The sequence below is a fragment of the Crotalus tigris genome, unplaced genomic scaffold (genome assembly GCF_016545835.1).
Source record: "Crotalus tigris isolate CLP2741 ecotype Arizona unplaced genomic scaffold, ASM1654583v1 scf7180000024318.704991, whole genome shotgun sequence".
Taxonomy (NCBI): Eukaryota; Metazoa; Chordata; class Lepidosauria; order Squamata; family Viperidae; genus Crotalus; species Crotalus tigris.
The window spans coordinates 413,947-437,952 of record NW_024100490.1 but is presented as its reverse complement, the minus strand read 5'-3'; the positions used below and the strand labels follow the sequence as shown (position 1 = coordinate 437,952).

Here is a 24,006-nt window from a genome sequence, read left to right as displayed (position 1 = left end):
ATAAAAGAAAAGAGTGAGCTTAAACTTATGTAAATTCAGAATAAAATGTGTTAGTTTAATGTGTGCGCTGCAAGCAAGCCTCAGGATGCTAATGTTTATTCTAACTCCTAATTTGCCATTGCTCTCTCTGCTGACAGATGCTGTCATTCTTTCTCCAACCTTTGATAAATTCAGCTTTGTCAACGAGGCAAAAGGCAGGAGACTGTTTGTTGGGGGCCAAAGGATAATGGATAATCTCCTCCCTCAACTGGAACTGGCAACAGAGATGTTTGATTGGTCAGTAGGGCAACCCAGTCCAGCAATTTGCCAACGATGACTATTTTAGCTAGTCTTCTCTCGTGTGCCAGCATATTTGCGTTTATTAGCAGCAGACACGGCTATAACTTTCGCATCGTTTTAACTTAATCTACTCCACATTCAAACCCCACTGGAGAAGGGAGGGAGAGAAGCAGTTTGCAAACTGCTAGTGAGTTAGCATCTAAAGCTCACTCCACTTGAAAGAGAGGCTTTGCTCGGTGTCCAACAACAGCACAAATTATGCCAATAGAAAAGTCAGAAGTTCAAATACCTACATTTGCTTTCAAGGATGTCAACTCTGTATTCGGTTACAAGCAACCTAGGCCAAATTTCCCATTGTATTTTTTTTTAAGTCTCTCCAAAGCCACAAGACTTTATATGTCCATCCAATGAGCTAAAATTCTTTTTGCAAGTCCACCTTATTATGTAATATCTGTGCATGTATGGGCCAAAGATCTGTAATATGGACTATGCAAAAGAGAGAGAGAGAGAGAGAGAGAGAGAGAGAGAGAGAGCGCTTCAGGTCTATTTAGTGCTTGTCTGGCCCCCACCATTATAATTTAGTGTGCTGACTGCAGCGACCCTGTCCAGCGTGACTATTGTAGCCCAACACAATAAAACTACAACTGTAGCCCAACACAATAAAAATACAACATGTTCTCCTCGTTTGCACCAAGGTTGGAAAGACATGCAATAAAAATTCAGCACATTTTGTGCTCATTTGGCAGGTTGCACTGTAGTGATCACTTTGCAGCTAAAACAGATGAGCTCAACATGATGTTCGGATGTACCATTTCAGACTCTAAAGGGGGGGGGGAGAGAAATTGAGCAATGCTTCTGTGCTTTCAACTTGGACTTTATCCTCAGCACATTAAAATATGCATTATGTTGGCCTAGAATTTTCTACTCAACATGCTAGTTAAGGGTTACTATTCTAACTCTAACTCCCTACCCGTACTTGCCAAAAAAAGGGGGGGGGGGGAAATGGCACTACCCAAACATGAAGCTTTTCTCGTTCTCATTTAGCCTGTTGGGCTAGTATTAGTTACTTTACAATTGGAGGCTTCCCACCAAACTCTTTAAACAAATCATAAAATTATCTTCCCAACTGCTCCTGACTGCCCTAAGCTCAAAGCTTACAGAATCAGATTACTAAGTATGCTATGCAAATGTCTAGCTACATGCTAACAACTCTAATATCCTCCGAAAAAGTCACCCATTCCAAATGCCCATCTCTTTTCATCATTTTTTTTCCTGAAGTAGGAAAAAAATGTTCCCTCTGTATATACACTACCAAAAGGGAAACCTCTAGGGCAGGGGTCCCCAAGCCCCGGTCCATGGACCAGTACGGGGCCACGGCATGCCAGCAACCAGTCCACACAAACAAGCAAAGCCCCATCCACGGGATGCAGGCAGAACACAAAACCACTCTTTTATGACTCGTGGACTTCAACTCCCAGAATTCCTGAGCCAGCCTGGCTCAGCTTGGAAAGTCTCCGTTTCCCCTCAGCATGGCTGGCTCAGGAATTCTGGGAGTTGAAGTCCACAAGTCATAAAAGATTGCCTACCCCTGGTCTAGAGAAAAGAAGGACTAGTGGGGACATGATAGCAATATTCCAGGATATGAGAGGTTGTAACAAAGAGGAGGGGGTCAACCTATTCCCCAAAGCACCAGAGAGCAGGACAAGAAACAATGGTTGGAAACTGACCAAAGAGACAAGCAACGTGGAATTAAGGAGAAACTTCCTAACAGCAGCGAGAACACAATTAACCAGTGGAACAGCTTTGCCTCCAGAAGTTGTGGGAGCTTCTTTAGGAAAAGACTGGACAGCCACTTGTCTGAAATGGTATAGGACAGTGGTTCTCAACCTGTGGGTCAGGATCCCATTTGGGGTCAAACGACCATTTCACGGGGGTCACCAAACAACGCAGTCCGCCATTTTTTCCCCCTTTTCCTTAGCTGCGCTACTCTCTTTTATTCTATTGGCTTTTGAAAGCCAATAGAATAGACTCTCTTGAATAGAATTTAATTCTATTGGCTTTCCAAAGCCAATGGGAATTGTCCAGGCTGTCTCTGCCCTGCTGAGCCCGCCAAAAGTCCCATTCTGCAAACAGTGCTGCACTGTTGGGGGTCGCGGCATTAAAAAGGTTGAGAACCACTGGTATAGGATCTCCTATTTGAGCAGGGGGTTGGACTAGAAGACCTTCAAAGTCCCTTCCAGCTCCATTGATTGATTGATTGATTGATTTTATTCCTGTTTTCCCACAGTTGTTAACTGGATCAGTAGGTTGGTAAGCTAATCCAGCTTTTCCCATTGTCTTTACTTGTCAGAAGCCAGCTGGGAAGGCCACAATTGGCAATCACATGACCTGAAACGTTGCAACTGTGGTAAATACATGCCAGTTGCCAAATATCCAAATTTGGATCACATGACTATGGGGATGCTACGACAGTTGTTAGGTGCAAGAACTGCTCGTAGGTCTATTTTTCCAGTGTCGCCATAACTTCGAATGATCGCTAAACACACGGCTGTAAGTCGAGGACTACCTGTCCATCCGTGAAATAAGCTCCTTCCCCTCACCCCACCTTATGCCTCAATGGGATAAAGTACTTACTGTCCAACTTCATGAAGAGCAGGTGCTGGACACAGCATGAAATTGGTTTCCACTTTTTCGGGTTTTACATCTAAAAACAAGCAAACAAAAGATCAAAACACCATAAGCTCTATAATTGTCAGTGCTGGGCTGCATTAACAGAGGGATAGAATCAAGATCACGTGAAGTGTTAATACCACTTTACAATGCCTTGGTAAGGCCACACTTGGAATACTGCATCCAGTTTTGGTCACCACGATGTAAAAAAGACGTTGAGACTCTGGAAAGAATATAGAGAAGAGCAACAAAGATGATTAGGGGACTGGAGGCTAAAACATATAAGGAACGGTTGCTGGAATTGGGGATGTCTAGTTTAATGAAGAGAAGGACGAGGGGGGACATGAGAGCAGTGTTCCAATATCTCAGGGGCTGCCATAAAGAAGAGGGAGTCAAGCTATTTTCCAAGTTGCCTGAAGACAGGACAAGAAGCAACGGGTGGAAACTAAGCAAGGAGAGAAGCAACCTAGAACTAAGGAGGAATTTCCTGACAGTGACAACAATTACCGTAACCAGTGGAACAACCTGGTCCAGAAGTGGTGAATGCTCCAACACTGGAAGTGTTTAAGAAGAGACTGGACAGCCATTTGTCCGAAATGGTGTAGGGTTTCCTGCCTGAACAGGGGTTTGAACTAGATGATCTCCAAGGTCCCTTCCAACTTTACTACTATTACTATTACTAATCGGAGAATGTCTTCTGATCCATAAAGATGAGAGAATCCATCAGTGAACCATCAATTTTCAGGAGCAAGCAACCAGCCTGAATAACTTCTGATAGCAACTTTACTGATTTCTACCATGTTATAAGAATCTTCCCAGACTGGATGGACTAATTAATCAGTGTAACGACTTGTCTCCGGAAGTTGTGAGTGCTCCAACACTGAAGGTTTTTAAGAAGAGATTGGACAACCATTTGTCTGAAACGGTATAGGATTTCCTGTTTGGGCAGGGGGTTGGACTAGAAGACCTCCAAGGTCCCTTCCAACTCCGTTATTTTGTTATTCTATTATTGTGGTATCCTTCCCGCAGGAACAACCAGATAAGGTTACATAGATTTTAGGGAAGTCACCTTTTGCCTCTTCTGGTTGCGCAAGAACTCCAAGCTAAGTCCCTGCTGGACACCTGCCTTCCTTCCAGGTAGTCCTCAACTTACAATTGTTCATTTGTTGACCGTTCAAAGTTACAGCGTCACTGAAAAAAAAGTGACTTATGACCATTTTTTCACATTTACAACCACTGCAGCATCCCCATGGTCATGTGATCAGAATTTGGATGCTTGGCAACGGATTCATATTTATGATGGTTGCAGTGTTCCGGGGTCACGTGATCTCCTTTTGCAACCTTCTCAACTGTGGTCATAAGTCGAGAACTGCCTATATTAATGCTACCTTTATTGCAGGGTTATTGTAGGGTCTCCTCCCTTACATTTATTCTCCTGAAAACTAGGAAGGGTCCTTTCCAACATGCTTTCTCCACCCTCCACTCCTCAGATTTGGTTTATCAGGCTGCTGTCTAGTCTGCGACTTTTCTAGACAGTTAACCTTTATTGTCTTTTTTTTTTTATTGTGGGCACACTGGCACACATTAAAAATGAGATTTAGGTGCTTGCTCTCAAAGTGTACACATACATAACACACATTTAAACGTGCTATATACAACATATGCATAAAAACCTACATCCTTACATATATATATAAAACATATAAATGTTAATCACTGTCCATCTTGAATACATAGTGGAAAGAGGAAAGTTGAGAGTTCACACGATTAATACTGTATGGAACGAAACTATGACTGAATCTGGATGCTCTGCTTCGGATACCACGAAGCTGCCTTCTCCCAGAAGGTAAGAAGGAAAACAGGTTGTGAAGAGGGTGTGTACTGTCCCAGACAATCCTGCAGACCCTGCTCAAGCAATGCTTACAGTATATGCTTATGTTCTGGATGGAAGGGAGGGAAGTACCAAGGAGAGAAACAACCTAGAACTAAGGAGAAACTTCCTGACAGTGAGAACAATTAATCAGTGGAACCGCCTGCCTCCAGAAGCGGTGAATGCTCCAACACTGGAAGTTTTTAAGAAGAGACTGGACAGCCATTTGTCCGAAATGGTGTAGGGTTTCCTGCCTGAGCAGGGGGTTGGACTAGATGACCTCCAAGGTCCCTTCCAACTTTACTACTATTACTATTACTATCTTTTCTGCCATCCTCACCACTCTCTGCACCGCCTTCTTGTCTGAAGCAGGGATGCTTCCCCCTGTCTGCCAAGACCATTCCTGCATACCATTACAAATCGGAAGTGGTTAATAAGTCAAGTGTTGCCTTAATACATATTCCTCTTCCTTGATTCAATCTTAGGCCCCCCAAAGATCGCTACGGACATGGGTAAGCATGATCATTTGTATGAAAGGGAGACAGTTGTGATCTCTCTGTCTCCCTTTTCATACAAACTTTTATGCCTCCAATCAGTGGTGGGACTCAAATATGTGAACAACCGGTTCTTCGTCTGGATGTCGCTTCCGGAAATCCATTCTGGGCCTGGGCAACAAAAAATTAGCTACCAGTTCTGCCAAAGAGGTGCAAACCAGCTAAATCCTACCACTGCCTCCAATATTATGATGTCCTTGTTTCCGTTTTACCCAAATTCTCACACTTCCAATATTCTCGGCCAGCTTGAAGAACACAGCAGAGAGTTCAAGAGTTTATACTGGTAGCCCTCGACTTACGACCACAATTGAGCCCAAATTTTTTGTTGATGAGCAAGACAGCTGCTAAGTGAGTTTTGCCTCATTTTCTTGCCACAGTTGCTAAGTGAATCACTGCAGTTGTAAAGTTGGCAGGACATTTGTTAAGTGAATGTGGCCTCCCCATTGACTTTGCTCATTGGAAGGTTACAAAGGGGGACCACGTACCTCCAGGATATTGCAACTGTCATAAATATGAACCAGTTGCCAAGTGTCTGGATGCTCATCACACGACCACAGGGATGCTGCAATGGTCGTGTGACAAATAGTCATAAGTCACTTTTTTCAGTGCTGTTGTAACTTCAAATGGTCACTATTAACATCCAGCTCGAGAATCCAAATAAAACTTCAGATTAATTCCATTTCCGAAATCTTGAGGTTTATTGAATACACTGTGTGATTAGGTCGAAGCAAAACTAACTCTGAGGTTCCCACAACAGTTCACAGACTTAAACAATAGTTTTCCCAGCCAAACCCTCAACGTCTTATGTAATCCATATCAACAAGTCCACTTTGTTATGGGAACCGTCCCCTTCAAATCCACACCTGTTCGGGTGTCCTTGACAAGGCTTCAGGCTCCCATGGTCTGCAGCTGAATCGAAGAAGCTTCGTTTCTCTGTCTACCCACTTGAAAGTAACACCTCCCACCCTCTTTATCTAAAAGCAAGTTGAAACGCAGAGACAGGTCGCTGCCAAAGTTTCACACCCGATAGTCACTAAATGAACAGTTGTAAGTTAAGGACTATCTGTAATCTGATGACTCAAATGCTCTTTGCTGCAGGGATACTTACTTATGGTTGATCCATTTAGCATGTAACTGCAGACGACACTCTCTGATGTCCTACCCAACGTGAATCCTGTTCCACTTAGAACTACTTGAAATTCCTCTGAAAAGCAGAACCAACAAGTTATCAGCAAGTAGATCCATGCCAAGTTTTCTCACTGGCTTTTGAGAACAAGATAAACTCTTAATATTTTATACTCAGTGCTTGATAGTGTTTATATTTAACGCCTATGGTTTTAGAAAGAAAGCAAAACACATCAATAAATTCTTGTTCTTGTAAAGCAGCTGGAGAAGGAGGGAGAGAGTGGGAGGTCAGTTGATATATATCCCCAGTGACAATTCTTTTCACCAAATTTCCCCGTGAATTTTGAGAGGGTGTAATTAGGATCGCAGATGTGTTTATCCAAACCATCATCTTCTTAATGTCTCTCTTTGTTTAAATTGTAAAACAAGAGAGATGCTATCTGCAGCCCTTTACAATCCATCCAGTAGTTGTCATTAAATTATAGATTTTAATATGATGGAAAGGGTAAATTATTAACACAATAGGGGATCATTATTAAATATAAGGGAATAATCATATGGACTAATTTTAATTTAAAGTAAACTAAATCAGGAGCTTTTTTTTGGCTCGGCCCCAAAAGCCAAATATAAGCAGTTCTCAGCTCACAACCACAACTGAACCCAAAATTTCTTTTACTAAGCAAGACAGTTGCTAAGTGATTTTTACCCCATTTTATGACTTTTCTTGCCACAATTGTTAAATGAATCACTAGAGTTGTTAAATTAGTAAGTTGTTAAGTGAATCTGGCTTCCCCATTGACTTTTCTTGCCAAGTGATCACATGACCCTAGGACACTGCAACTATCATAAATACATGCCAGTTGCCAAGTGGCTAAATTTTGATCACATGACCATGGGGATACTGCAAGGGTCATAGGTGTGAAAAACGTTTTTTGTTTTTTTTTTGTTTTTTTTCCAGCCGTTGTAACTTTGAACATCTGTAACAGACTTTGGTTCACCCGTGAGGTAGAATATGCTGCCTCTGAAAATATTCTCCTGCCAGGCTTCAAAAGAAATTTTCCATAAAGACTAAATATTTACTGTAAGTCATAAACAGTATAATTTACAGCTGTAGTCTGACAGTTAAAGGTTGATTCCTAAACATCTCTGAATTTAAATCAGAGTAAGCTCTTCTTTACCTTGTAGTACTAAAGTGTTCTTTATTTCCTACACATCTAAGAGTGGCAGTTGTCTGTTTACATTCTCCATCTAGCTACTAATGAAATGCTAACATATCCAAAATTTAAATTTAGGTGTTCTGTGCATCTCCCAATTTTTTTACTCCTCCTACTCATTCAAATGAAAGATGCCAAGAACAGGCTCAAAGGAGGAGAAGAACATGATAGCAATTTATTTACAGGTGGTCCTCAACTTATGACCACCACTGAGCCCAACAATTTTGTTGCTAAACAAGGCAGTTGTTAAGTGAGTTTGCCCTATTTTACTATATTTCTTGCCACAGTTGTTAAGTGAATCACTGCAATCGTTAAGTTAGTAACAAAGTTGTTAAGTGAGTCTGACTTCCCCACTGACTTTGCTTGTCAGAAGGTCACAAAAGGGGATCACATGACCCCAGGACACGGCAACCGTCATAAATATGAGCCAGTTGCCAAGCGACTGAATTTTAATCACATGACCATGGGGAATGCTGCAATGGCCGTAAGTGTGAAAAAGGGTCATGATTCACTTTTTTTTTAGTGTCCCTGTAACTTCTATCACTAAATGAATGCTTATAAGTCAAGGACAATCTATATTTTATTTATTTATCAAATTCTGAAACCACCCATTTTCCTCACAGACGGACTAACTCTTGCTGGACTGTGATGGTTTTTACTTTCAAGGAGAGAAGCAACCTGGAACTAAGGAGAAACTTCCTGACAGTGAGAACAAATAACCAGTGGAACAACCTGCCTCCAGAAGTTGTGAATGCTCCAACACTGGAAATTTTTAAGAAGAGACTGGACGGCCATTTGTCCGAAATGGTATAGGGTTTCCTGCCTGAGCAGGGGGTTGGACTAGATGACCTCCAAGGTCCCTTCCAACTTTATTTTTATTATTGTTGTTGTTGTTGTTGTTGTTATTAACATGGGATTCTGCACAGCAGCACTGTGGATTTCTCAGAATCAGGCGATTAATCCATCACAGCTATTTTACACAACTAATGCAATAACTCCTTTCGCATTATCACTCTCTTGCATTTTGGTATCTAATGACTGTAGGCCAGGAGTCTTCAAACTCGGCCCTTTTATGTCGTGGACTTCAACTCCCAGAATTCCTCAGCCAGCGTGCCTGGCTGAGGAATTCTGGGAGTTGAAGTCCATGAGTCATAAAAGGGGTAAGTTTGAAGACCCCTGCTATAGGCGAGTTTAAGAGTTTAAGGATTGCTATTATATTACAGTTAGGCCATGTTGTGTTTTGTTCATGTGCAACAGATTGGGTGGCAAATTATGGTTTTAATATAGATTTTATTTGTTATTTATCATTTTATTCGAGAATTTTGTACCGGATCTTCCTTGAGTGTTTTTAATTTGCTCTGGTCTTTAACAAATGTAATAAACATTGATTTGACTTGACTTTAAAGATGGAACAAGAAATTGGGGGAAGAAGAAGAAAATTCATGCTCTCAAACACAAAGAGTTTTATGAATTAGAACAAATTTTACAAAGAACCTGGCTCAAGAATACACAAGAGGAAATGGAACAAGTCAGTTCAGTCACTCACTCCATCATCCACAGCCAGTCTAATTGAGAACTTATGAAATGGATTCATAAATTAGAAACAGCTGTTCCAGCCCTTTCATTTCTTTCTCTGCAATAATCCTCATATTTCAAGTTTTGGTCAGGAAATATCACTAAATATCCGCAAAAGGAATGATAGTAATTTCTAGCAGTTATTGCTAAGTGTCACGGTGAATAAAAGCTGTTCCACTGATGAGCCAAATTCAATTCTCTTAGTCAAAAGGGTTAGTTTTTAAGATACAAATAAAATGTAAAAATAATAATTAAAAATCATAAATAAATGAATACATTAATTAAAAGGAAAACAAAAAAACAAAACAAAACTCAAAGGGCACACTCGATGGGCTACTAGGTCTTTTTCTGTTATCAATTTTCTAGGTTTCTATTTTTGAAACATTTTCAAAATGTTTAAAGGGAGGCAAACATTTTAAATGGACACCAATACATTTCAAAAACTAAAATCCTCCTGCAAGTTAACCAGCATTCTTCTGGTAATTGAAAAGTTGGAAAAGCACATATTTTTGCATACTGTCAGTATTAATTCATCTAATGCAGGACTCTTCAAACTTGGCCCTTTTGTGACTTGTAGACTTCAACTCCCAGAATTCCTCAGCCAGGCACACTGGCTGAGGAATTCTGGGAGTTGAAGTCCACAAGTCATAAAAGGGCCAAGTTTGAAGACCCCTGACCTAATGAAAGGCCCAGATTTCAGCTCCTTTCTTGTTCATCCCACTTCATACACTGCTGAGACAGGAAACTGCTCCTCATGAGCTGAAATCTCTCCACATTTCACAGAACCCACCACATTTAATGGCAGCTAATTCAATGGGAAATGCTAGCTGAGGCAGAAAGTTTACTGAATGACAACGGGAGGTCCTTACAGCTAGTCCTTGACTTATGAGGCATCGCTTAGCGACCAGTTACAGCAAATCCCTCCAAAGGTACAGGTAGTCCTTGACTTACGACCACAATTGAGCCCAAAATTTATGTTGCTTTGTGGGACAGTTAAGGGAGTTTTGCCCCATTTTATGACCTTTCTTGCCACAATTGTTAAGTGAATCATTGCAGTTGTTAAGTTAGGAATATGGTTCTTAAATGAATCTGGCTTCCCCATTGACTTTGCTTGTCAGGGTTACAAAAGGTGATCACATGACCCTGGGACACTGCAACCGTCATAAATACATGCCAGTTGCCAAGCGTCTGAATTTTGATCACATGACCATGGGGATGCTGTAACAGTTGTAAGTATAAAAACCGGTCATAAGTCACTTTTTTCAGTGAACGGTCACTAAATGAATGGCTGTAAGTCAAGGACTACCAATCCATTTCCAAAGAACCAACAGCCGTCTCTCCAAAGTCATGTGACCACATGTTGAATGCTCAGCAAATGAATCGCATTTACAGCTACTTGCAGAATCCCACGGTCACCTGACCACATTATATGACATTTTTGTACAATGCTGGCGTTTAATTCCTGTTTTCAGCAAAAACAGCCCACAGCAAAAGGGTTTGTTTATGACTGCAGGGATAACACCTGTAACAAACAATGGTCATAAAAATGGGTCCGGTCATATGATGACCTGCTTTATGACCATCATGACTTATAACTACATGGACAGGCACCATTATAGTCACAAGTCAAGGACTACTTGTAGATGTTGGTTCTTCCTTTGCCAGCTTGGTGTGCTCACCAGCTGTGTGGATTTCAACTCCCAGCATTCTCAGCAAAGGTCAGGCTGGCTGGGAATGCTGAGAACTGTGAAAGTATTTTTAGCGTTTCTCAACCTTAGCAACTTGAAGATGGGTGGACTTCAACTCCCAGAATTCCCCAGACAACTATGTTATGCTGGGGGATTCTGGGGGTTGAAATCCACCCATCTTCAAATAGCCAAGGTTGAGAAAACCATGGATGAAGATTGTGCCCCCACTGGAGAAAGATACTCTATTTCGCAAAATTATTGTGGAGATGATCTAGGAAGATGTTGATTATAGTTCAGAAGATTCTAGCTGTTGAAAACCTAACAAATCTCCCCAGGTTAGTGTCCCATCACATACGCAATACAATACTCAAAATATGCCTTCATTTTAAATCTACAACTTCCAAGGTTCCTGGAAAGGAAACTGTAAGAGTTTAAATCTGCAACGCAGGCTTTGGCAAACTGGAGCAAGGAAAGGAAAGATCCTTTTATTCACATCTTCCTACTCAGCATATGGAAGTACAGTTACACATTTTGCCCAAGGATGTAACAGCAGGATTGTCAATATTTTCACATTGTTTTCCAGTCGCACACTCACCTCCTACACAAACGCTTGAGGGTTCCAGATTTAAAATTTCCGTGCATGATTGCTTCAGTATCTGTTTGGGGTAAAAATGGGAGAAATATTTTTGACAAATATATATTACGGGGTTTTCAAGGCAACAAGGATTCAGTTATGAGGAATTACTTTAGCAAGATGTTGGGAAGTGTGATACCTCTCTAGGTACAGGTTATTACAGAGAGTCTTCATTTGAAAAAGAAATTCATAGGCATCATGGATTAATATTTAACCTGCCTTCCATAGAAGACCTGTATATTGCATAGGTCAGAAGGAGGGCTGAGAAAATATCTACAGACCCTCATATCCTGGACATAAAACTGTTTCAAATCCTCATCTCAGGATGCCACTACAGGGCATTGCATGCCAAAACAACTAGACATAGGGACAGTTTTTTTCCTCTTGTGCCATCACTCTGCTGAACACCTAATTCTCACAGCACTCTCTAATGTCTACGTATATTTACCCATGTTGCATGCCTGTAGTATTATTATTATTATTATCCTTCTTATCATCCTTACAAACCCCTCTTATTGGTATTATGATGAAAGTGATTACTCTGTTGCTTTGTATGTACACTGAGAAACAAATTCCTTGTATGTCTAATCACACTTGGCCAAATAAAGTTTTGGATTCTATTATGCCAGGGGTCTTCAAACGTGGCCCTTTTATGACTTGTGCCTAGCTGAGGAATTCTGGGAGTTGAAGTCCACAAGTCATAAAAGGGCCAAGTTTGAAGACCCCTGTATTATGCAGGCCCCTGTGCTTCCATATCAGTAACAAGATGCAAGCTGGAGTGCGGAACTTGGGGGGGGGGGATTGCATTGCTGATTCAAATATTGTACAGTTAGTTCTCGATTTACAACAGTTCAGTTCGTGACCGGTCAAAGTTACAACTTTGCAAAGTGACTTTTGACCATTTTTCACACTTAACAACCACTGCAGCATCCTCACGGTCATGTAATCAAAATTCAGATGCTTGGCAACTGACTCATATTTATGACAGTTGCAGTGTCCCGAGTCCATGTGATCACTTTTTGCGACAAGCAAAGTCAATGGAGAAGCCAGATTCGCTTAACAAGCTTGCTACTTACTGCACTGATTCACTTTACAACTGTGGCAAGAAAGGTCGTAAAATGGGGCAAAAGTCACTTAACAAATGTCCCGTTTAAAAAGAGAAATTTTGGGGCTCAATTGTAGTCCTAAATCAGGGACTCCTAGTATGCTGGATTCTCAAAAGGCATTGAAAAAATATAATAATTTTTGAAATATTAAAGCAATGATCCCGGGATGCTGCGACCGTCATAAACACCCTATGGATGCCAAACATCTGAACTCTGATCATGTGACTGCAGGGACACTACGGCAGTCGTAAGTTTGAGGAGCAGTCCTAAGTCGCTTTTTTCAGTGCCCTTGTAACTTCAAATGGCCATTAAGCAAATGGCCATAAGTCAAGGACTACCTGGGCTAGCACTTTCCAAGGGTTGGAAATGATACGTTGTTTGATACAGTCTAAAAGTGTATTTCCCATTTTTGTAGCCACGTCACTGCTACAGGCTGGTACTCAGTTTGTAATCAGCAACTCTACCAGTGCTGTTACCAAATATCTTCTACTCTACATTTGGGCATTTGATAAATGAAGAACTCTGCATTTGGTTTTGATAAATTTCATCCCATTATTTGTTTATTTGTTTATTTCTGGTCAGTATAATGCTGTCTTCTGGTAATTACTCCATTGTTTTCAAGCTGCTTTCAGATCAGTTTGTGTTATGAATTGTTCTAGATATCTGCCCAGGGATTATTGTCAGACTGGGAATTTGGAAAAGGGTCATTGAGAAATCCCAAAGGTGCTTTTTCAAGAAGCAACTGGACTTCCTTCTTTTTTCTTTGAAGACGTTTCGCTTCTCATCCAAGAAGCTTCTTCGGTTCTGGAATGCACTCTTTGCAGAGAAGAACTGAAAGAAGAAACTGAAGAAGCTTCTTGAATGAGAAGCGAAATGTCTTCAGGGGAAAACAAAGGAAGTCCGGTTGCCTCTTGAAAAAGCACCTTTGGGACAACCATGACCTGGATGACTGAGATGATGGAGAAAATTCAAAAGATTGTGATAACATTTGCACCTTTTCATAGGGCACTTTGCCAATTCTCCAAGATTGATCAACGATAATATGTAAAAGTTTTGGCAAAAGCATTAAGGAGATCCTTTAGTACTCTACAATGCAATCCATCCAGCCCCAGAGAGATTTGAACTAACACAAGGCAGGCATTTCCAGATTCTATCTTTCTCAACATCTCAAACGTTGAACTTTTATTTTCAAGATTCCCACCATCTGGCAGGAAAATAGGAATTTCTGGGCACTGCAGTAATTCAGCTCCTCTGTTTTAAGTGACATGCCAGTGACACAAGAATCATCAATGCTGCAGTGAAGCATACCATAATAAAAACTATCGTGATAAGCAGGAGAGGGCAGGGAATGAATTTCTAATGAAGATAAATGGTTTTCTTAATAAGGGGCAAGCCAAATTACTATACATATCTATTATTCTCTGCTCTCCTCTTGTACGTGCAAATGGACAGGTAGAGCACTGCTGGTTTAATCTACATTTGAAATCTCCAGGAATATATATGTATGTGTATATATTTATATCTCTCTATCTCTGTGTGTATAGGTGTGTGTGTGTGTGCATGTGTGTGTATAAAACTCCCTTTTTATGACCCTGTAATCCCTTAATTCGGGGTAAAGTTGGGGCGACTGGATGGAACTGAGCATTTACTAGCCAGATGCCCTTCCTGACACCATGCGGAGTTCACAACAGATATTTTTTCTTTGCATCCCAGGAGAGACTGGGTGCTCTGTTACAGTTAATCTCTCCTCCCTGGTTCAGCTGACAAAGCAAGGAGAACCTGTGGCCTAGAGGTTAATACAGCTGCCTAACATGCAATCAGCCCAGATTCGAATCTCAGAAGGGTATGGCTAGCTCAGGGGTAGGCAACCCCAAACACTCAAAGAGCCACTTGGACCCGTTTCCCACCAAAAAGAAAACACCGGGAGCCGCAAAACCCTGTTGATATCTAAAATGAAGATAACACTGCATATATCCTTTTTTACCTTTATTATAGGTGTGTGTGTGTGTGTGTGTGTGTGTGTGTGTGTGTGTGTGTATGTATGTATGTATGTATGTATGGTATAATATATATATATATATATGTTTTCTGAGGTTTTCGCGGGTATTTGTATATAGGTCTTTGGTTGTTCGGGTTTTCTCCCGCGTAAAATTGGAAGTGTCTTGGCAACGTTTCGACGAAGTCCCATTCGTCATCTTCAGGCTGGTGTTTTCAGCTTCGTGCTTTGAGCAGCAATGTGTGGTCTTAGCTGTTTCTTCCTTTTAACTGCCAGTGGGGGTATGAACTGATTGGGTGGGAGCTTGGCTGTGTTCTGATTGGGTGGAGGTGTGTTCTGAATGGTTAGGGGCTTGGCTGTGCTCTGATTGGCTGGGGGAGTGTTCTGTTTGGTTGTGCTCAGGTTAGTCTGAGTTGCAGAGGGGTTTAAGATTTTGGGGTTAGGGAGTCGTTTGTCAATAAGGGCAGGTTTCCAAATGGCTGGTAGGCGGGAGGTATCATCTCGCTTGTTCATGCTGTGTGGGCGTTTTTCTATCTCGATGGCTTCTCTGATTATTCTGTTATTAAAATGTTCACTTTTGGCAATGGTTCTGGTATTTTTAAAGTCAATTTCATGTCCTGTGGCTTTAAGGTGTTGGACCAGGGAAGATGTTGGTTCCTCTTTTTTGACTGAGTTCTTATGTTCTTCAATGCGTGCACTTATTCTTCTGTTGGTTTGTCCGATGTATGTGGTGGGACAAGTGGTGCATGGGATTTCGTATACTCCTTGATTTTCTAATTCAATTTTATCTTTGGGGTTTCTAAGGATGGTGGATATTTTTCTGTTTGTGCAGAATGCTGTTTTGATGTTGTGTTTATGGAGGATCTTACTGATTCTGTCTGTGGTGCCTTTTATGTATGGGAGGAGGGCTTTGCCGTTTTCTTCTCTTGGATTTTAGTGGGGGTTTCTTTTTGGATTAGGTTTGTAATCTTATTTCTATGGAATCCATTGGATGTTAGTACATTGGTGAGAGTGTGTAGTTCGGGTTTTAGGTGTTGTTCGTCAGCTAAGCGTTTTGTTCTGGAGATGAGTTGATACTGATCTGTGCTGGGTGGTGGTGTGAGAGAGCGTGCAGATAGCGGTTTGTGTGTGTTTTCTTCTGGTAGATGGTGTGTCCTAGGGAGCCATTGGATTTCTTGTAGACTAAGACATCCAGGAAGGGAAGTTGGTTGTTAGCTTCTGTTTCCATGGTGAACTGTATTTTGGGGTGTAGGCTGTTGAGGTGTGTGAGGAAGTTGTCCAGTTTTTCTTTCCCATGTGGCCAGATTATGAAGGTGTCGTCTACGTATCTGAGCCAGAGTTTGGGTTTGTGATCCGATTTTTCTAGAGCTTGGGTTTCAAAGTGTTCCATGTAGAGGTTGGCAATGACAGGTGAGAGGGGTGATCCCATGGGTGCTCCTTCTGTTTGTTTGTATTTTTGTCCATTATAGATGAAGTATGTGTTGGATAGGCAGTGGTTGGTCAGATCTAAGATGTGTTTGGGGGGGTTATATTTGTTTTGAATAGCTGTCAAGGCTTCTTTGATAGGCACTTGGGTGAAGAGGGATATGACATCGAAGCTCACTAGTAGGTCGCTGGGCTGTAAGTTTTGTTTCTTTATGATCTCTATAAACTGGAATGAGTTTTTTACGTGTGAGGTGATGGATTCTGCATAGGGCTGTAGTTGTTTGGCGAGAAATTTGGCTAGGTTTTGTAGAGGTGAGCCTATGGAGCTGACTATAGGTCTGAGTGGGGTTCCTTCTTTGTGTATCTTGGGGAGACCATAGAGTTTGGGGCATCTGGATGATTTCTCTCTGGGAATGATTCTTTGCTGGATCTCTTCGCTAATGGGGGAGGCTTTTATTTTGGATCTGGTGGTTTTTTCCAGGTAGGTGGTGGGATCTGTATTTAGGGGTTTGTATGTGGAGTCTTGGAGTAGGTTGGTTAATTTGGTTTGGTAGTCAGATGTGTTCATAACCACTGTGGCGTTGCCCTTGTCTGCTGGTAGGATTATTATGCTGGTGTCTTCTTTCAGGTTACGTAGTGCTGTCTGTTCCTCTTTGGGTAAGTTGCTTTTGGTGGCTTGCTGGTGCAGAGGATGTTGGTGATTTCCAGAACAAAACGCTTAGCTGACGAACAACACCTAAAAACCGAACTACACACTCTCACCAATGTACTAACATCCAATGGATTCCATAGAAATAAGATTACAAACCTAATCCAAAAAGAAACCCCCACTAAAATCCAAGACAAAGAACAAGAAAACGGCAAAGCCCTCCTCCCATACATAAAAGGCACCACAGACAGAATCAGTAAGATCCTCCATAAACACAACATCAAAACAGCATTCTGCACAAACAGAAAAATATCCACCATCCTTAGAAACCCCAAAGATAAAATTGAATTAGAAAATCAAGGAGTATACGAAATCCCATGCACCACTTGTCCCACCACATACATCGGACAAACCAACAGAAGAATAAGTGCACGCATTGAAGAACATAAGAACTCAGTCAAAAAAGAGGAACCAACATCTTCCCTGGTCCAACACCTTAAAGCCACAGGACATGAAATTGACTTTAAAAATACCAGAACCATTGCCAAAAGTGAACATTTTAATAACAGAATAATCAGAGAAGCCATCGAGATAGAAAAACGCCCACACAGCATGAACAAGCGAGATGATACCTCCCGCCTACCAGCCATTTGGAAACCGCCCTTATTGACAAACGACTCCCTAACCCCAAAATCTTAAACCCCTCTGCAACTCAGACTAACCTGAGCACAACCAAACAGAACACTCCCCCAGCCAATCAGAGCACAGCCAAGCCCCTAACCATTCAGAACACACCTCCACCCAATCAGAACACAGCCAAGCTCCCACCCAATCAGTTCATACCCCCACTGGCAGTTAAAAGGAAGAAACAGCTAAGACCACACATTGCTGCTCAAAGCACGAAGCTGAAAACACCAGCCTGAAGATGACGAATGGGACTTCGTCGAAACGTTGCCAAGACACTTCCAATTTTACGCGGGAGAAAACCCGAACAACCAAAGACCTATATATATATATATACATACATACACACACACACATTAAAAATAAAAGTAAAAATATCACTCTTGGGAATATCCATACTATTAAAACAATGATCACCAAGAGAATGCTTTAAGAGAATAAAATTACATACACACACAGATAAAAAAAGGATATATGCAGTGTTATCTTCATTTTAGATGTCAAAAGGGTGTGTCTGTCTGACTCTCTCCCTCCCTCTCTATCTGCCCTTGGTCTGCCACTCCTCTTCCCCCACTCTCTCTCTCTCTCTCTCTCTCTCTCTCTCTCTCTCTCTCTCTCTCTCTCTCTCTCTCTCCCTCCCTCTCTCTCTCTCTCTCTCTTTCTCCCCCCCCCATCTGCTGCTCACCTGGCAAACTTCAAGCTGTTGTCCAACAAGCTCAGGAATAAGCAACCTCATCTCTTTTATGACTCATGGACTTCAACTCTCAGAATTCCTGAGTCAGCCTAGCTGGGCTAGCTAGTTCTCTCCTGCCCTTCCTGCTTCCTGCAGAGACGCAGCAAAGGGAGGAGCTCCGCCCAGTAAGCTTTTCAGCTCCTCGGAGAACACTGTGAGTGCACTCTCTTTTACACACACACACATACACACAAAAACACAAACAGAGAGAGAGAGAGAGAGAGAGAGAGAGAGAGAGAGAGAGAGAGAGAGAGAGAGAGAGAAGCAGGGAAGCGCAATTGCCTCTCTCTCTGTCTCTCTCTGCAAAGGCAGAGGAGGCTGGGAGCCACAGGGGAAGGCTCAAAGAGCCGCCTGCGGCTCTGGAGCCGCAGGTTGCCGACCTGTGGGCTAGCTGATGAGAGCTAAATAGCTCGAAATAGCTATACTAGTCTCGCCTTAATTCTTTGTCGGTAAAATTTAATATCTATGTTTGTGTGTGTGTGTGTGTGTGTATGTATGTATGTATGTATGTATGTATGTGTATATATATATATATATATATATATATATATATATATATATATATATATATATATATATTCAAGGATGCCACTAATCTGACTTCGTATTCCTGCACTGTATGTACAGGCAGTCCTCAACTTACTCTGATTCATTTAGTGACCATTCAAAGTTACTGTCAAGCTCGAAGCGCATGTATGATGTTGCCACCATTATTGCTTCTCAGCTTGCCAACGCACCAGGGAGGAGAGGGGGAAATGGAATGCGAGCTCCAGACCACAAGAATTCAGCTCGTGTGAACCAAGGACGTTTCAGCAGGTGTTGGCAAACACAGAAAGACACTTTCTCAGGACAATATTTTGACGCTCGATTGGAACGTGTGACCTGCACTAATAGGGGAGGAAGAATTCTATACTTTAATTCTACTAGTTTGCGCGGGAAATAATCAGAGCTGGTTTTGCTTTTATCTGTGCCGAAATGATGTACTCAATAAAGTTTTGCATTAAGAGACTGGATTGTCTCGATGGTACTTGCTCAGTTGGGATCGTCAGTCGGAACCTTAACAGTTACACTGGTACTGAAAGAAGTGACTTATGGCCATTTTTCACACTTACGACCGTTCCAGCATCCCCAGGGTCATGTGATCAAAATTTGGACATTGGCAATTGGCATGTATTTATGACAAATGCAGTGTCCTGGGGTCATGTGATCACCTTTTGCCACCTTTTGACAAGGAAAGTCAACGGGGAAGCCAGATTCACTTAACAACCATGTTATTAATTTAACAACTGCCATGATCCACTTAATAACTGTGGAAAGAAAGGTCATAAAATGGGGCAAATCTGAGTTAACAAGTGTCTTGCATAGCAACAGAAAGTTTGGGCTCAGTTGTGGACATAAATCAAGGATTACCTGTACAGATAAAGCATTCGTTAGTCTGCATTGTCACAATCTTTGGTCATATTTTTTTAAAAATGAGGGCTTACTTAAGTTTAGGTTCCCTAACAGACTCTCACCTAAGTATTGTGTGAGCATCAGCCACTACCAATGAAAGGGTTTTGAATAAACACTTGAAAACAAGCTTCAATCTGACTCTGAATAGAGGGACTGCAATGTTTCCTGTCCTCAACGTGACTGTATTTCCCAATTCCTGTTGTAACTAAAGGAAGCTGGTTGCAAATTAGTATTACCACATTTCCCAGGATTTCAATTTCCTTTTTAGCATACACATGCTTACAGATGTGGGAAGTGCATTTTTTTTAAATTGTATTTACATGATTCTTGCCATCTTTACCTCAAAGAAAAACAAGCCTTATTTATGTTGTGTTTTTTAAATAGTAGTATATGTGGATCACCAAGACTTCTGCAGTTTACTGTAAAAATAAATTCCAATTCAAACTCAGTACATTAAACTTGAAGTAACTAATAAATAAAAACAAAGCAAATAAAAACAAGTAAACAAAAAAGAAAACAGCAATTAAAAGCCAGTTTTAAAGATGTGTGTTAAAAGTCAGTAAATATAAAACTATTAAATATATCAGGACCCTCCTCTTTGCAAAGGGTGCATTCCAAAACTGAGCAGCAATATGATTTGTGGACTTCAACTCCCAGAAAAATAACAGTTCACCAAGAGCTCAATTCTCACAATGCATACACACAGACACACACACACGTGCCGACACGTCTCTGGCTTGTATACAGCCTGGAGTTCGATCCTGACTGGCTTCAAGTTTGACTCAGCCAGTTCTAGTACAATTCACAGCACCTTCCCTTCCCTTTCCTTTCAAACTTTGCCGCTTTCCCACTTTCCGTTTGTTGGCACGTCTCCAGGAGATTTTTTTTTTTCTTCTGGAGGGGCGCTGAATTGGCTCCACATCCAGTTGCCCAAGGCGGCTTGTTCTGCACCCACCTGGCGGCACCCACCCAGCCACACCTACCTGATTGCGTCCACCTAGCCCCGCCCACCCAGCCGCGATGAGTCACCCGCATGGAATAATCCGCCCCAGCGGGCTGAAACGACTCCTCCTCCGCGTTGACCTGGCCACACCCATCCACGCCCACTTGGCTGCGCCCACCCAGTCATGCCCACGTGGCTGCTGTAGGTGGTTCCATTCCGGACTCAGCCCTCCATCCTTCTGAGGTCAGTAAAATGAGGACCCAGATTGTTGGGGGCAATATGCAAATAATGTGCCAAGATCTGAATTCCCCTCCCCCTGAGCACGTAATATTCCAGCATATTCTCCTCCTCTAATTTGCAGTCATAAATCACATTCTCCAATTGGTTTGAAGGGCAAAGTTTCCCTTTTGTTCTGTAGCCCACAGTTTCTTACCTTAACTAATCCCCACCTACATTCTTTCTCCTCCCCTCCCAGCATCATTTAATTTAACTTCAAAAATAGCTTATACAGAGAGTGGCTACCTCTTCATATTTTGTCAAAGCAAGAACATCCAATGTTAGCAGCGTTGACATAATGCTTCTAACGCTGTAAACCGCCCAAGAAGTGCCATAAAGCACTATGAGGCTGTTTATAAGCCTAAATGTGATTGCTATTTACAAAGCCAAAAATGGATAAGGAAATTTCCCTGGCTTTTTGAGAGTCAAGGCCCATTCCTCCGTCTGGGTTTAAGTTAAGCCCAACTCCCCTGAGGGACCCTCATATTAAAAAGCAGCCACCTGTTTGATTCACCAGGCCAGGGGGGAAAGCTGGCCAGATAACCACAAAAAAAAAAAAAATGCACAAAGCTGATCCGCTGCCAAAATCTACATCTAAAAGAGTTTTATATAGAAGGCCATTAGGGGAGAGCAAAGCGTTTGTGCAACGCACCATAAATCGAAGCTGATCAGTCAACTTTCTTGACTGAACACTGCAAAGTGAGCGGAAGAGCCGATACCACCTTCGTTTCCTGTATTAAATATAGAGCTGCTTCTTATGGACTCCCTTGCCAAATGCTTCCGGATTGCCGCCACAGTTCTTCTCAAGAAAAGAACCGTAGAGCAAAATGCTTCGCAAGCAAAAACCAACCGCCTCTACCACTGCATCGCCAAATGCAGCACCTCCTCTATTTACTGACCACGTCTCGTCGTCATTATGTACCACAAGTTGTTTAGTGACCGTTCAAAGTTACGCCGGCACTGAAAAAAGTGATTAAAAGCATTAAAAACACCCAGTTCAAGATAAACAAGAGCAAAATATTTGGCCCGTTAGCAATATAGATAGTCTTCAACTTACAATGATGTTTAATGACCCGTTCAAAGTTATAATGGCACTGAAAAAAAAATGACATATGACCGTTTCATTCAAACTTACAACCGTGGCAGCATCCCGTGGTCGTGTGATCAAAATTCAGATGCTTGGCAACTGGCTGGTACTTATGACGGTTGCAGGGTCCCGGGGTCATCTGATCCCCTTTGGCAACCTTCTGACAATCAAAGTCAAAAGGGAAGCCAGATTCATTTACCGACTGTGTTACTAATTTAATTGTTGCAGTATTCTCTTCACAACCATAGCAAAAAAGGTTGTAAAATGAGGTAACATTCACTTAACAGCGGACTCACTTAGCACAATGTCAATTTTGGGCTCAATTGTGGTTGTTAATTGAGGGCTAACTGTACTGATTTTCGGTTTTGTAGCATAGCGTAAATCGCCAAGAAACTACAGATTGAAGCTGAATTCAAACCTGAGTACACAAACAAACTTATGGATACTTATAGCTGTTTAAATCAGGGATCCCCAACCCCCAGTCCGTGGACCGGTACCGGGCCACAGCATGCCAGCAACAGGGCCGCAGAAAGAAGCAAAGCCCCATCCGCGGGATACAGGCAGCACACAAAACCATGCCCCCTCCAGTCCACGGAAAATCTCTCTCCACATAACCGGTCCCTGGTGCCCAAAAGGTTGGGGACCTCTGGTTTAAATCACTGAGATCAACCCTACTGTAAGTATGTCTAAGAAAATGGATGTGGATGTTTTTAAACCCGCCTACCCTCAATGTCTCACTCATGGGAAATTAAGATGATCCACGCGAGGCAGGAGAGATTCAAGCCACTTTTCTTCCAATAGATTCATTTATAGAGAAAGTGGTCGGAGAAAAAGCTTGACACCCTTCCTGTTGAAATTCATCCACAATACATAACCAAGGTGGGTGGGTGGGTGGGTGGGTGGATGGATGGATGGATGGAAGGAAGGAAGGAAGGAGGGAGGGAGGGAGGGAGGGAGGGAACAGAATGAGTAACATTTGACAACAAGCAGAATATGCTAAACGTTAAATCGTTTCATAGCATTGTTTGATTTCAAGAGTTCAAGAGGTTTTGACAATCAACATTATCATCAATCATGATGTTTCCTCATTTGCCAAATCAGTATAGCATCTGGCATCTGCTCTACTTATTACCAAAAGACAGAGTTTAGATTTAGGGTAAGAGCTACAGAATAGCTGAACCTCCCTTCATCCCACACAAATAGACACAAATATCAGTTTCAGTTTAATTTGGCCATTGAAAATCTTAAAATGCAATGGGTGAAACTGTTCATTAATGAAAAGGCCTCTAGTTAATGCTAATTTAAAAAGAGCCCCGCTTAGATGCCTTTTGAAGGTGATGCAGAAAACATTCAAACCATCCCTGCTTAAGAACAACAGGACTGCCATAAACTTTGTAGATATTCCTAATATTCATCATCCCTTTTGATTTTCATTGTGGATTAATAACACAGAGACTTGTAACTCACAAGTATTCTGCATCTGACATAGAGACTGTTTCTTTTAATAATAATGATGATGATGAAGTTGGAAGGGACCTTGGAGGTCATCTAGTCCAACCCCCTGTTCAGGCAGGAAACCCTATACCATTTTGGACAAATGGCTGTCCAGTCTCTTCTTAAAAACTTCCAGTGTTGGAGCATTCACTGCGTCTGGAGGCAGGTTGTTCCACTGGTTAATTGTTCTAACTGTCAGGAAGTTTCTCCTTAGTTCTAAGTTGCTTCTCTCCTTGATTAGTTTCCATCCGTTGCTTCTCGTCCTGCCTTCAGGTGCTTTGGAGAATAGCTTGACTCCCTCTTCTTTGTGGCAGCCCCTGAGATATTGGAACACTGCTATCATGTCCCCTCTCGTCCTTCTCTTCATTGAACTAGACATACCCAATTCCAGCAACCGTTCCTTACATGTTTTAGCCTCCAGTCCCCTAATCACCTTTGTTGCTCTTCTCTACTCTTTCTAGAGTCTCAACATCTTTTTTACATCGTGGTGACCAAAACTGGATGCAGTATACCAAGTGTGGCCTTACCAAGGCATTGTAAAGTGGTATTAAC

The 24,006-nt window shown here is 41.8% G+C and overlaps 1 protein-coding gene across 1 annotated transcript in view; it reads right to left on the bottom strand.

Annotated features, from left to right (window-relative positions):
* Positions 1 to 24,006, bottom strand: part of ANTXR2 (ANTXR cell adhesion molecule 2) — a 159,027-nt gene that overhangs the window by 97,688 nt on the left and 37,333 nt on the right. The window contains exons 8-10 of the mRNA XM_039325163.1: positions 11,571 to 11,631; positions 6,482 to 6,577; positions 2,914 to 2,983 (exon numbers count right to left, since the gene is read on the bottom strand). Of these exons, the coding sequence (XP_039181097.1) occupies positions 2,914 to 2,983; positions 6,482 to 6,577; positions 11,571 to 11,631 (227 nt within the window). The remainder of the gene's footprint in view (positions 1 to 2,913; positions 2,984 to 6,481; positions 6,578 to 11,570; positions 11,632 to 24,006) is intronic.